The sequence below is a fragment of the Entamoeba dispar genome, genomic scaffold (genome assembly GCF_000209125.1).
Source record: "Entamoeba dispar SAW760 scf_1105229458423 genomic scaffold, whole genome shotgun sequence".
Classification (NCBI taxonomy): domain Eukaryota; phylum Evosea; order Mastigamoebida; family Endamoebidae; genus Entamoeba; species Entamoeba dispar.
The window spans coordinates 1-10202 of record NW_001853185.1 but is presented as its reverse complement, the minus strand read 5'-3'; the positions used below and the strand labels follow the sequence as shown (position 1 = coordinate 10202).

The following is a 10202-nucleotide window of genomic DNA, read 5'->3' as shown; positions in this document are numbered from 1 at the left end:
CTTTTATAAGAGATTTTCATGAATAAAAAAAAAGAATAAAAAATTTTTATTGAATATTTTTTTAATTAAAAAAAAAAGATTTTTTAAAAACAAAGAACTAAAAATTAAAATTTATAAATTAAAAACCATTTTCAATCTAATTTAAAGTATAAAAAATATAGATTTATTTCATTTCTTGATCATATGTATTAATAATTTAGAGTAATGAATGAAAGAAAAATTGGAAACAAGGATTAACAGAATAAGGGAAAGGAATTTTTTGAGCCACCATCATTGAATTAACATAATCTGCAATATCTGTTAAAATTTGAAAATCTACCATTCCACAAGGATCATCGTGAATAGAAGATATTTCAAATCCATTCATATCACTTATCCAAAATGAATATACTGGTATTCTTGGTGTTATCGAAACTAAAGAATTTAATTCTTTTTTATAATTATTATAATTTTTAACAGAAGAGAATAATTCATTGATTTGTCTATAATCATCTAAACAATTAATATTTAATTGTGTTTCATCTAATTTTAATTCTTTCATTTTTTCATCAACAACTATTTTAATAATATGAGACATATTAAATTCATTAATTAATAAACATTCTCTTGAAACTGTAATAAAGTATTGAAGAGAACTTTGATCAGTTATTAACTTTTTTACTAATAAAATAATTACATCTAATCTTTTTTGATATGAAATAAATGTATTTGATAATTCCTTTTCATTAAATTCCCAAATTTTAATTTTTTCAAAATTAAATGAATCATAAACTGTTAATTGTCGTGCAAGTATTTGAGGATGAATAGTTAGTATATTATCAACATAAACATTTACAATACTTTTTTCATCTGTAACATAACTTATGTATGGATCTCCAATTGGTTCTTTTAATGAATCATGAGGAGATCCTCTTGCTGATTTAGAAATATGACCTTTTGGTGTGTGTTTATTTCTAGGACTTTTTTTTTCTTTCTTCAGAATTAAACTATCTTTATCTGTAACTAATAATGAAATTGGTGAACACGTTTCAAGTTCTTCATTTAACTTTTCTCCAAATAAACTAAGAACATAATTTCTAATAGTATTGTTGTAATGACAATTATTAAAGCAATTTCTTAAATCATCTTTAACATTTGATGGTAATTCCTCATCTAAAGTTTCAAAAAAACATTTAACAAGTATTTCTAAAATTTTTCTTTTCAAATGAATACAATGAGTTTCTCCATATTGTGATGCATAACTTTCTAATTTTTTTTCTAATTCACAACACCATTCTAAAAACAATTTTTCTTTCCCAACAAATTGATATACTTTTGTAAACAATGGAAGAAGTCCATGTACTTCATAAATATCTATTGCTCCTTCAAACAATTTTTTTGGTGAGATAGTTAAAATATTTCCATCATTACTAAAGAATGGGTCTCCTTGTGTATCAAAAATTTTTTCATGGTTTTGAAGAAGTGAATTAAGTAAAGTTGTTTCTCTTTCACCCATCTCTTTTTCTTCTCCAAATAAAATAATTTGTGCATAATTTAATGGCATTTCCTTTGTAATAACAAGGTTTGTTATTAATACTATAATGTCTCTATTTAATCGGTCTTGTCTCCAAAAGACCATTCTATCATCAGTAAATTCCCAAATATCAATGTTTTCTACAACAACAAATTTCCATTTTTTTACTAAGTCTATTACACTTTTGAATTCGTCACAATTATTCTTTAATAAATTAATAACCATTCGTTGTTGTTCAATTCTATTTGGTGGGGTTACAGAACGGTCAGGTTTTCTTTTAGTAAATAATGAGGATAATCCACTTAATCGTTTTTTCCTCTTAAAACTTGTAGTTTCTTCTTTAAAAGATTTAGATAGCGTTGGTGAAATTGATGGTGAGTACATCTTCGAATGATGACTTGTAATATATTCATCAACATTCATATCTAATTGATTAAAGTTTATACTATCAATACTTGCTGCTAAGCGGTATCTTGGTGAAATATCCTTTGCAGATATCGACATGATATTTATTATTTTTAAGTTATATAAAGGGTCCATGAGAATTACCAACCAAAGATTCTATGTTCTCAAGAAAGATTATTAAATAGTTTCTAACAACTATATTTTATTTCAAACTATGGAAATTTATATCGGTTAAATACCTAACATTTGATAAAACGAAGAAGCTTATCTATAAATAATAACTTATCTCAAAAATATATTTTTTTAATCTTTTTTCTCTTTTCAATAAGAATGTTCGTAAAATTTTTATTTTTCCTCTTTTGTTATTATTCTCTTTTATAGGATTCAATTTGTTTACCTGTATCAAGTAAATATTTCTTAATTTTTATGAACAAATTACAAATTTCATAGTTTTATAAAAACACTTCGTTTTCTGTTTATTGGTTATCACGAAAACAGTTCTTTTTATTAAAACCAATAAAAACAAATCAATAATATCCAGGAAGTTATGAAAAAAATAGGAAAAGAATTAAGTCATTTTTTATTTGATAAAAATAGAGGAGTTGTTATGAATAACTAAAAATTCAATTAATCTATTTATGACTCCTAAATATAAAAAATTATAAATACTTATATGAGTACTTTTATTTATGAATTTAATTTTTTAATAAACTTCTATACTTTGATCTAATCACTATCACTCACTCACGCACACTCTCTCTGTACGTTCTTATTATATTTAAAGTAGTTATTATTCTTTCATTATATTCTCTTATTAATTTCTTTAAACAATAATTAATATTTCATATGAAACCTTGCATAACATCATTGAAATATAACCGTTGTTATTTTTTTGTGTTCTGAAATCTTCTTTTAATAAATCTCTTCTTTATAAATAATACAAACTCCAAAACTAAAATGAATTTTCTTTTCTTTATTTAACTGTTAAAAAGATCTTCATTTTATGTTGAATCCTAAATAAACATATTCCTATTTTTAAGAAATTATACCATTTGAAGCATTTATCCTTTTATTTTATTAACTTGTAACAAAACTACAACATGAGTCTATTTAACTTTTAAATTTGTTTATTTATTACCTACTTATCAATAACTAGATAAGTTAATTACTTATGTGATGTTATAGTGTTGTATAACAAAACTTTTTCAATGATTTAAATTTCTTTTTTCCTTTTTTTAAAAATATTATCTCAAACACAATATAAAATTATTTCTAAAATTTTAATAAAATACAAATTAATTATGTAATTTTTTTATATCCTTTCTATTCATTCTAATGCTCTTTTTAGTAACTTATTTACACGCTCTTTAATTATCTTGAAACTATTACCATTTTTTGAACTTTCCTTTGTTTGAGAAGAAAGTCATTTTGTTGGTCTCTTTACTAATCTAACTTATTAACCTGTTTCAATATTAGAGTTCTGATAGGAAAATATAATTTTTATCTTTTAAACAATTATATTAATTTTGTTACTAGAATAAATGTAGAACAGTTATAGTATTATAATAAAGGTTTATTATTATTTGTTTAGGTAAATTAATTTATGGAATTTATAAATCTAATTGTTTAGCTGTAATTGAGAATTTCAAGTAGCTAATGTCGTAAAAAAATTTAAATCCTATAACTATCAACACTCTTTTTTTTCAACAAATATAATACTTACTTTGTCAGTTTCTTTAAGACGTAAGTTATTCATGAAAATTATCATTTGAAGAAATGGTAGATACTACTGAAATTGAAAATTAGTTCCATAAATATAATTTTGATGTAATTAACAGTTATAACTCTTTTTTGAAATATTTTTTATTTAAAAATTATTAAACTTGATTCTATATATAAGATACACAATAGATGTTTAAATATTATTTAGTGTATTAACATTTGATGATAATAACAAAAAAAAATAAAAATTTTCATTTAATAATTACATATATTTACATTTATGTTCTTTTATTATGTGATATTTATTCAATGTTTGTACATTTGTTATTACTAAATTCGGTTTTGGTTTCTTGATTATTTAATTTATATATAAGTTGTCCAATAAATCTTAATAGTTTTAATATTAAAAAATTTTATTACTTACTTCTTAATTTATTTACTAGATATTCAATTCAATGACATTTAAAAATACTCCATTATAACACATTTAATAATTATTAAATCTAAAAAACTTTGACTCATAATTTTATATTTTTATAATACTTATATTATGGAAATATCTTAGGTAATTCATGTACAATCAATGCTGTTATTTAAAAATAACCTTATTTTACTCATTTGAACAAAAACATAACCGAAATAATATATCAATACACCATTTCTGTGTTTGTTAATAATAATAATTATTATTATTCTACTTTGGATATCTTCTAAAAATAAATAAAACTAGAGTATTAATTATCAATCAATGTATCTAATATATTTTTAATTAAAAGAATAACTTCCTTTTAATTTATAAAATCTAAGTAAAATGATAAAACAGATTATTGTTTTTCCTATAAATTAATATTTTTGTTAATCCAAGTTAAACTTGATGTTAATAATTTTTCATTTCAATATTTTCTTTTAATTAAAATTTTTGAAAAGTGTTTATTATGAGATTTAATTCACATAATACTTGATTAAATTTAATTTTAATAATAAAAAATATTTAAGTGCTTCAGGTATAACTATTCCATTTTAGTAAAAATGTCTTCACCATTAGTTTATTAAATTTTAGTATTTGTTAAAATTAACGTTTATGAATTATGTATATCTCTTCTTTAGAGATTGCCTAGGTGAAATTTTAAATAAAAACTTGAAAAACTAAAAGATTAATTTTATTTGATCCCCAATATGAACGTTAAGATACTGTTGAGCATTTCTATTTACAATTGATATTTCAAAAGTATTATTGCTTCCAATTAATCCAATGAGAGAATATCCTTTTCTTGCACCTTCTTCATAAGTACTAACAAAATGAATTGGTTCTTTTGTATATTGTGTTTGAATGTATTGAATTGCATTGTAATCACCTTCTTGGTCAGAAATAATATTCCCAAAATGATCAATAGAGACAATAGTAATAATGTTTTTTGTTTTAACTAGAGGAAGTTGATATATTTTTTCATCAGATTCTATTCCATTAATTGAACCATCAAAAACAAATCGAGCAGCATTCAATGAAAATACATCTCTTCCATGGAAAGTTGATGATGCATTTTGAACATTTAAAACATAAACATGTTCTATTTCCAAGTTACAACGTTGTAATGAATGAGTAAAAATCCCATTATTTGGTCCAATTAATGTAATAGTTTTCGTTTTAATTAATACAGCACTCCTATCTCCACCTACTCCTGGGTCAACAACAGCGACAAACACTGTATCATCTGGGAAATAAGGAATAGCAGTACTTAAAATCCATGAAGCTTGTAAAATATTTTGTGGATAAATGTCATGACTGATATCAATAACATTAACTATACGTGGGCAATGCTTTGCAATAACTCCTTTCATAATTCCAACATACTCTCCATATCCAAAGTCAGTGAGTAGTGCAATAGTTTTCATTTTAATAATTCTATTACTAATTATTTCTAGTTCATTAGAAATTATTTTGTTTCTTATGAAAACATATTTTATTATTCGTTCATTCTTTTTATGATAAATACATAAATCTTTTAATTTGTTTATTACTTTTTATTATTTTATACCTCTTCTAGAGTTGTTGACTTATTCCCGTTATAAACACATAATATACACGACCTCTCATTTAGTTTTTTATAAAAGACTGACCCTAACCAAACAAGGCCTTAATAGGGAAATGGACCACCATCAAATGCAGGAAATTATAATTCTAAACCACCATCATCAACAGGATTCTTTGGAAATGGATTTGATAATTATCAAAGTGAATATGGAAGATTCTTCCAAGAATGGTATTTTGACTTGTTATTAAGTCACACAGATAAAGTTCTTTCAGCAGCAAGAAATGTATTTGGAAATACACTTGCACTTGCAGGTAAAATATCAGGAGTTCATTGGTGGTATAATGATCAATCATATGCAGCAGAAATGACAGCTGGATATTATAACTCAAATGGAAATGATGCATATAAAACACTTTCTAATACATTCAAAAATAATAATGTTAGATTTGATTTTACATGTCTTGAAATGAGTGGAACTGATGGAAATTGTGGACCATCACCAGCTAATTTAGTTAATCAAGTATTTAATGCAGCAGGAACAGTTGGAATTGGAAAATGTGGAGAAAATGCACTTGAATTATGTGGACATGGAGGATATAATACTAATGGATTTAATCAAATCATTAATAAATGTAAACAACATGGATTAACAGCATTCACATATTTGAGAATTACAAGAGGACTTCTTGATGATGGAAATGCATGGGGACAATTCACTAATTTTGTTAATAAAATACAGTAGACATTATTCACATATAAATTCAATTAACAATCAGAGCCCCTGTCAATAACACTTGCATCACTTTATGATCTCCAAAAGAATATTCAACTCTTTCAAATGGAAAATCTATTTGAGTAATAATATCTTGAGGGTCCATATCCTTAGGTAAATAAAGAATAACATTTAGACATTTATTAACACAAGTTTGATATAACTGTTGCAATCCATCAAATAATTGATTTAGTGACCGTTTGTTTCTACACTTTGTTGGTCCTCCCCAAGGCGGTGCAATCAAAATAACATCAAAATCAGCTTCATTTACTCTTTTAATAAATGTAAAAGCATCTTCATTAACTGTTTTAATTCTATTAGAAACACCATAAATTTGTGCATTATGTTCAAGCAACTCTAATTTAATTGGATCAAAATCAACAGAAGTAACAAAACTCCCAGCTACTGCTTGTTGAATAGAGTCTCCTCCAACACAACAAAAAAGATCTAATACTTTTATAGGTTTGTTTAAAAAGAATAATCGTTGTTGAACTCGTTGAGCAATATGTTTTGCAATGGCTTCAGGAGTTACAGAATACCAAGCCTCTTCATCCATCAAAATACCTTTGTCATACAAAGAGAATAATTGATATCGTTGTTTATAATAATGTTGAATACTCATTATATATCTCCAAAGGATTATTAGTTCTATTTTTAAACTTATAAAAAACTATAATTATAGTAAAATTAATTATTAATAAAATTCTCTCTTTTTTCTTGTTTTATTGTTGTTCGGTCAATGGAAGAGTTTCATTCCCTGCATAAACCATTAACAAAATAACATCTTCACTAGTTCTATTTTCTCCATAATGGATTTTACCAACAACTTCAATAATGGCCTCTCCTTCAGAAAATACTTGTTCTTTTCCATTTTCAAGTATTACTGTTAATTCTCCTTTAATAATAACACCTGCATTAATAACAAGGTGGTGATGCTTCTCTAAGTGTGTATGAGGTGGGACAATAATTTTCATAATACTAATTTTTGGCTGTCCACTTGGATAACTTGGTAATGAAGTTCCATCCCAACTTGTAGTTGATTCAATTAATTTTTCAACTTTTACAGAATTTGATTGCATTTAATTTAATTTTTTAGTTTTTCTCTTAAGAAAAGGTATAAAAAACTTTGAATCATTTCTTCAAACTCTCATCTTATTGTTTCAGCTCTAATAAACAAAACAATAAAACTCTGAAAAGTAGTAACTTAACAACAACAACAAAAGGTATCACAAAGAAAGTCACAGAAACAATCACAACAACTTGAAAGAAAACTACAAAATTCATCACAACAACAAAAACAATTGTCACAACACCAATCACAACACCTTTCACAACAAAGGCAATCATTACAACAATTACTACAATACCATTGACAAAATGAACTACAACAATTTAAACATTCAGAACATCCATCAGAAGTACATTCAATACAACATAATTGTCTCATTACCTCATAATTCTTTGGGAATAACCTAGGACAACACTGACATGCCCCTTTAAATCTACATTCAGTGATAAAAACAGTAAGTTGGGTTACTATGATATAAAAACCAAAAACATACCATGCAGGCAAAAACACTAATGAAAATGACCAGTCTGCATATCCATCTAGCAAAACTGATATCAATATCACAAATATAATTATCCCTGGCATTAATAACCACCATTCCGTACAAAATACTGCTGCCATTACAGACTCACTCTCATATTTTTTAGAATCATAGATTTGGAAATATTTAAGAAAACTGGTATTACAAGAACAGGAACTCGCCTCAACATCACAACAACACTTACAACAATACATAATCGGATACACTATTGCAGCTATAATAATAGGAAGAACACAAAGAGTATAATATCCTTCTATAACTGAAAAACTTCTTAGCATCACTAAGAAAAAACCAATAGATAATAAAAATGTCGTTGGCCCATACATTAAACATCTCCATCCACTAAGAGCACATTTACAATCATTATTTTGATAAGGGTTACAATCAATAGTACCAATACATGAATATAATAAACAATATGTTGTAACTGGTATGAGCACATAGCCAAAATTTATAATGTCATAACACCACAATATAAATAAAACCCATGAATAAATAATAATGCTAAATTTTGCAGGTCTAAATCCTCCTTTATTCGACCAAAGCCATAACTGATTAAAATAATCATAAGCCCCACCATACAATTTAACATCTCTGTTTTCCTTTACCATATCATTTTTTTCCTCTGTCATACATCCCCAACACCATAAGAAATGTGGTAAAATACCATAGGAGATAGTTGGGACCAACATTAACCATCCAACAACTTTCATTGAAACATCAATTGATCTATCTGCAGACAATGGACCAATAATCATAGAAATAAAAATAAAGGCTAACGCAATACCTTCAACAAGAATATTAGAAGAACATCGTCTATGACACAACTTAGTTTCAAAAACAAACTCTTCTGTTCTTTCTTTTTTCTGTTGCAACAACCGTTCACGTTCTGTCTTCTCAGCAATTTTTTTATTTTTAACTGATTTAATACAATCTTCAATAGAGGTATTTGTATCACCAACACCACAAACTGAACGAACTACAACTTCATCTTCTTCAAGTGAATTTAATGTCTTACATGTTGATGTAAAATTTACAAATGAATCATAATCTAAATTACTTGCAATCATTCTTAATGTGTCGTACGGTAAATGAGTGATACTACCTTCCTGCTGAATTAAGGGTTGAAAAAGTTCAGAATTAACAAGCAATGGTATTTCAACATCACCAGGGTTAAATTCAAATTCAAGGTCCTCTCCCATAATATTAATTATTTATCTTTTAAGTTTAATCCTTTAAAGTTTTAAATTTTTCTTTCGTTATTACTTTCTTGTTTTTGGAGATTAATATATTTTATTATAACTTTATTACAAATAACTATATTAAAAAACAAAAAAATTATTTATACCTCAATAAATGAATTATTTGATCAAAAATCCCGTTTCAAAAGACAAATTAAAATCTACCTAACTAGCAGAAAGAAGGGAAATAACGAAGAAGAAGAGAAGAAGACCAATGTAAAGAGTGTTTAGAATAAAGGAAAAGAGAAGAAAGAGAAGGGAGAGGAGAGATAGGAAGAGAAGGAGAAAGAAGAACGTTTGGAGAAGAGAATTGAGAAAGAATTAAAGGGTTAGGGAAATGAGGGGGAAGATGAAGAGAAGATAGGATAGAAGAGAGATGAGGAGGAGGAGAAGAAAGAAGGGAGGGATTGAGGAAGTCATTGATTGTATGAAAAGAATTGATGATTTTTTTAGCAGAGATTGGACCGATGTTAGGAATGCCATTAGAATAGTCAGAAGGAACAAGAAGAGAATAAAGTCTAATTTGGTCAAGAGAATAGTCGAAAGTTGAAGAAGAATATAAAAGAGGATGAGAAGAAGTGAATAAGTTTTTGATAACATTTTTAGCACCATAAACAAAGATATCACTATCATTTGTTGCTATATAATCACATAATCCATCATGTTCAAGTTGATAACATTGAGCTTCAGCTTCACCTGGTGCAATTATATATGGAATGTTAATTTCTTTAAACATTTTAATAAGTTTTTGATAAATAACTTGATTCTTAATAATTCCATTACTAATACAATTAAAATTTTCTTTTTCTTTCTTTTCTTTATTATTAATTTCTTTTATTTCTTCTTCTTTTATGTTAATTATTTCTTTTAGTTCTTCTTCTTCTTTTTCTTTGTTAATATCATTAA

At 25.8% G+C, this 10202-nt stretch overlaps 6 protein-coding genes across 6 annotated transcripts, besides 19 other annotated features; 1 reads left to right on the top strand and 5 right to left on the bottom strand.

Moving 5' to 3' along the window:
* Positions 1-21: 21 nt before the first annotated feature.
* Positions 22-169: a sequence feature (AT_rich).
* A 27-nt stretch (positions 170-196) lies between these two features.
* On the bottom strand, positions 197-2017 carry EDI_126900 (uncharacterized protein; the record flags this gene model as incomplete). The annotated part of the gene is made up of 1 exon (XM_001734619.1): positions 197-2017. One exon carries the CDS (start codon positions 2015-2017, stop codon positions 197-199), a length of 1821 nt encoding a protein of 606 aa, XP_001734671.1.
* Positions 421-456: a sequence feature (AT_rich).
* Positions 2018-2564: 547 nt separating the features above from the next.
* Positions 2565-2629: a sequence feature (AT_rich).
* Positions 2630-3175: 546 nt separating this feature from the next.
* Positions 3176-3236: a sequence feature (AT_rich).
* Positions 3237-3406: 170 nt separating this feature from the next.
* Positions 3407-3446: a sequence feature (AT_rich).
* A 326-nt stretch (positions 3447-3772) lies between these two features.
* Positions 3773-3915: a sequence feature (AT_rich).
* Positions 3916-4020: 105 nt separating this feature from the next.
* Positions 4021-4059: a sequence feature (AT_rich).
* Positions 4060-4160: 101 nt separating this feature from the next.
* Positions 4161-4192: a sequence feature (AT_rich).
* A 118-nt stretch (positions 4193-4310) lies between these two features.
* Positions 4311-4334: a sequence feature (AT_rich).
* Positions 4335-4517: 183 nt separating this feature from the next.
* Positions 4518-4561: a sequence feature (AT_rich).
* A 40-nt stretch (positions 4562-4601) lies between these two features.
* Positions 4602-4635: a sequence feature (AT_rich).
* A 151-nt stretch (positions 4636-4786) lies between these two features.
* On the bottom strand, positions 4787-5533 carry EDI_126890 (uncharacterized protein; the record flags this gene model as incomplete). The annotated part of the gene is made up of 1 exon (XM_001734618.1): positions 4787-5533. One exon carries the CDS (start codon positions 5531-5533, stop codon positions 4787-4789), a length of 747 nt encoding a protein of 248 aa, XP_001734670.1.
* Positions 5534-5618: 85 nt separating this feature from the next.
* Positions 5619-5675: a sequence feature (AT_rich).
* Positions 5676-5786: 111 nt separating this feature from the next.
* EDI_126880 (beta-amylase, putative) lies at positions 5787-6415 on the top strand (the record flags this gene model as incomplete). The annotated part of the gene is made up of 2 exons (XM_001734617.1): positions 5787-5901; positions 5949-6415. 2 exons carry the CDS (start codon positions 5787-5789, stop codon positions 6413-6415), a joined length of 582 nt encoding a protein of 193 aa, XP_001734669.1.
* Positions 6416-6434: 19 nt separating this feature from the next.
* EDI_126870 (trimethylguanosine synthase, putative) lies at positions 6435-7067 on the bottom strand (the record flags this gene model as incomplete). The annotated part of the gene is made up of 1 exon (XM_001734616.1): positions 6435-7067. One exon carries the CDS (start codon positions 7065-7067, stop codon positions 6435-6437), a length of 633 nt encoding a protein of 210 aa, XP_001734668.1.
* Positions 7068-7094: 27 nt separating this feature from the next.
* Positions 7095-7150: a sequence feature (AT_rich).
* Positions 7151-7167: 17 nt separating this feature from the next.
* Positions 7168-7524, bottom strand: EDI_126860 (uncharacterized protein; the record flags this gene model as incomplete). The annotated part of the gene is made up of 1 exon (XM_001734615.1): positions 7168-7524. The coding sequence occupies one exon, from the start codon at positions 7522-7524 to the stop codon at positions 7168-7170; it is 357 nt and encodes a 118-aa protein (XP_001734667.1).
* A 125-nt stretch (positions 7525-7649) lies between these two features.
* Positions 7650-9257, bottom strand: EDI_126850 (uncharacterized protein; the record flags this gene model as incomplete). Its single annotated transcript, XM_001734614.1, has 1 exon — positions 7650-9257. The coding sequence occupies one exon, from the start codon at positions 9255-9257 to the stop codon at positions 7650-7652; it is 1608 nt and encodes a 535-aa protein (XP_001734666.1).
* Positions 7652-7836: a microsatellite.
* An 80-nt stretch (positions 9258-9337) lies between the features above and the next one.
* Positions 9338-9402: a sequence feature (AT_rich).
* A 123-nt stretch (positions 9403-9525) lies between these two features.
* Positions 9526-9589: a microsatellite.
* A 6-nt stretch (positions 9590-9595) lies between these two features.
* Positions 9596-9703: a microsatellite.
* Positions 9628-9703: a microsatellite.
* Positions 9704-10093: 390 nt separating this feature from the next.
* Positions 10094-10147: a microsatellite.
* Positions 10148-10202: the final 55 nt, after the last annotated feature.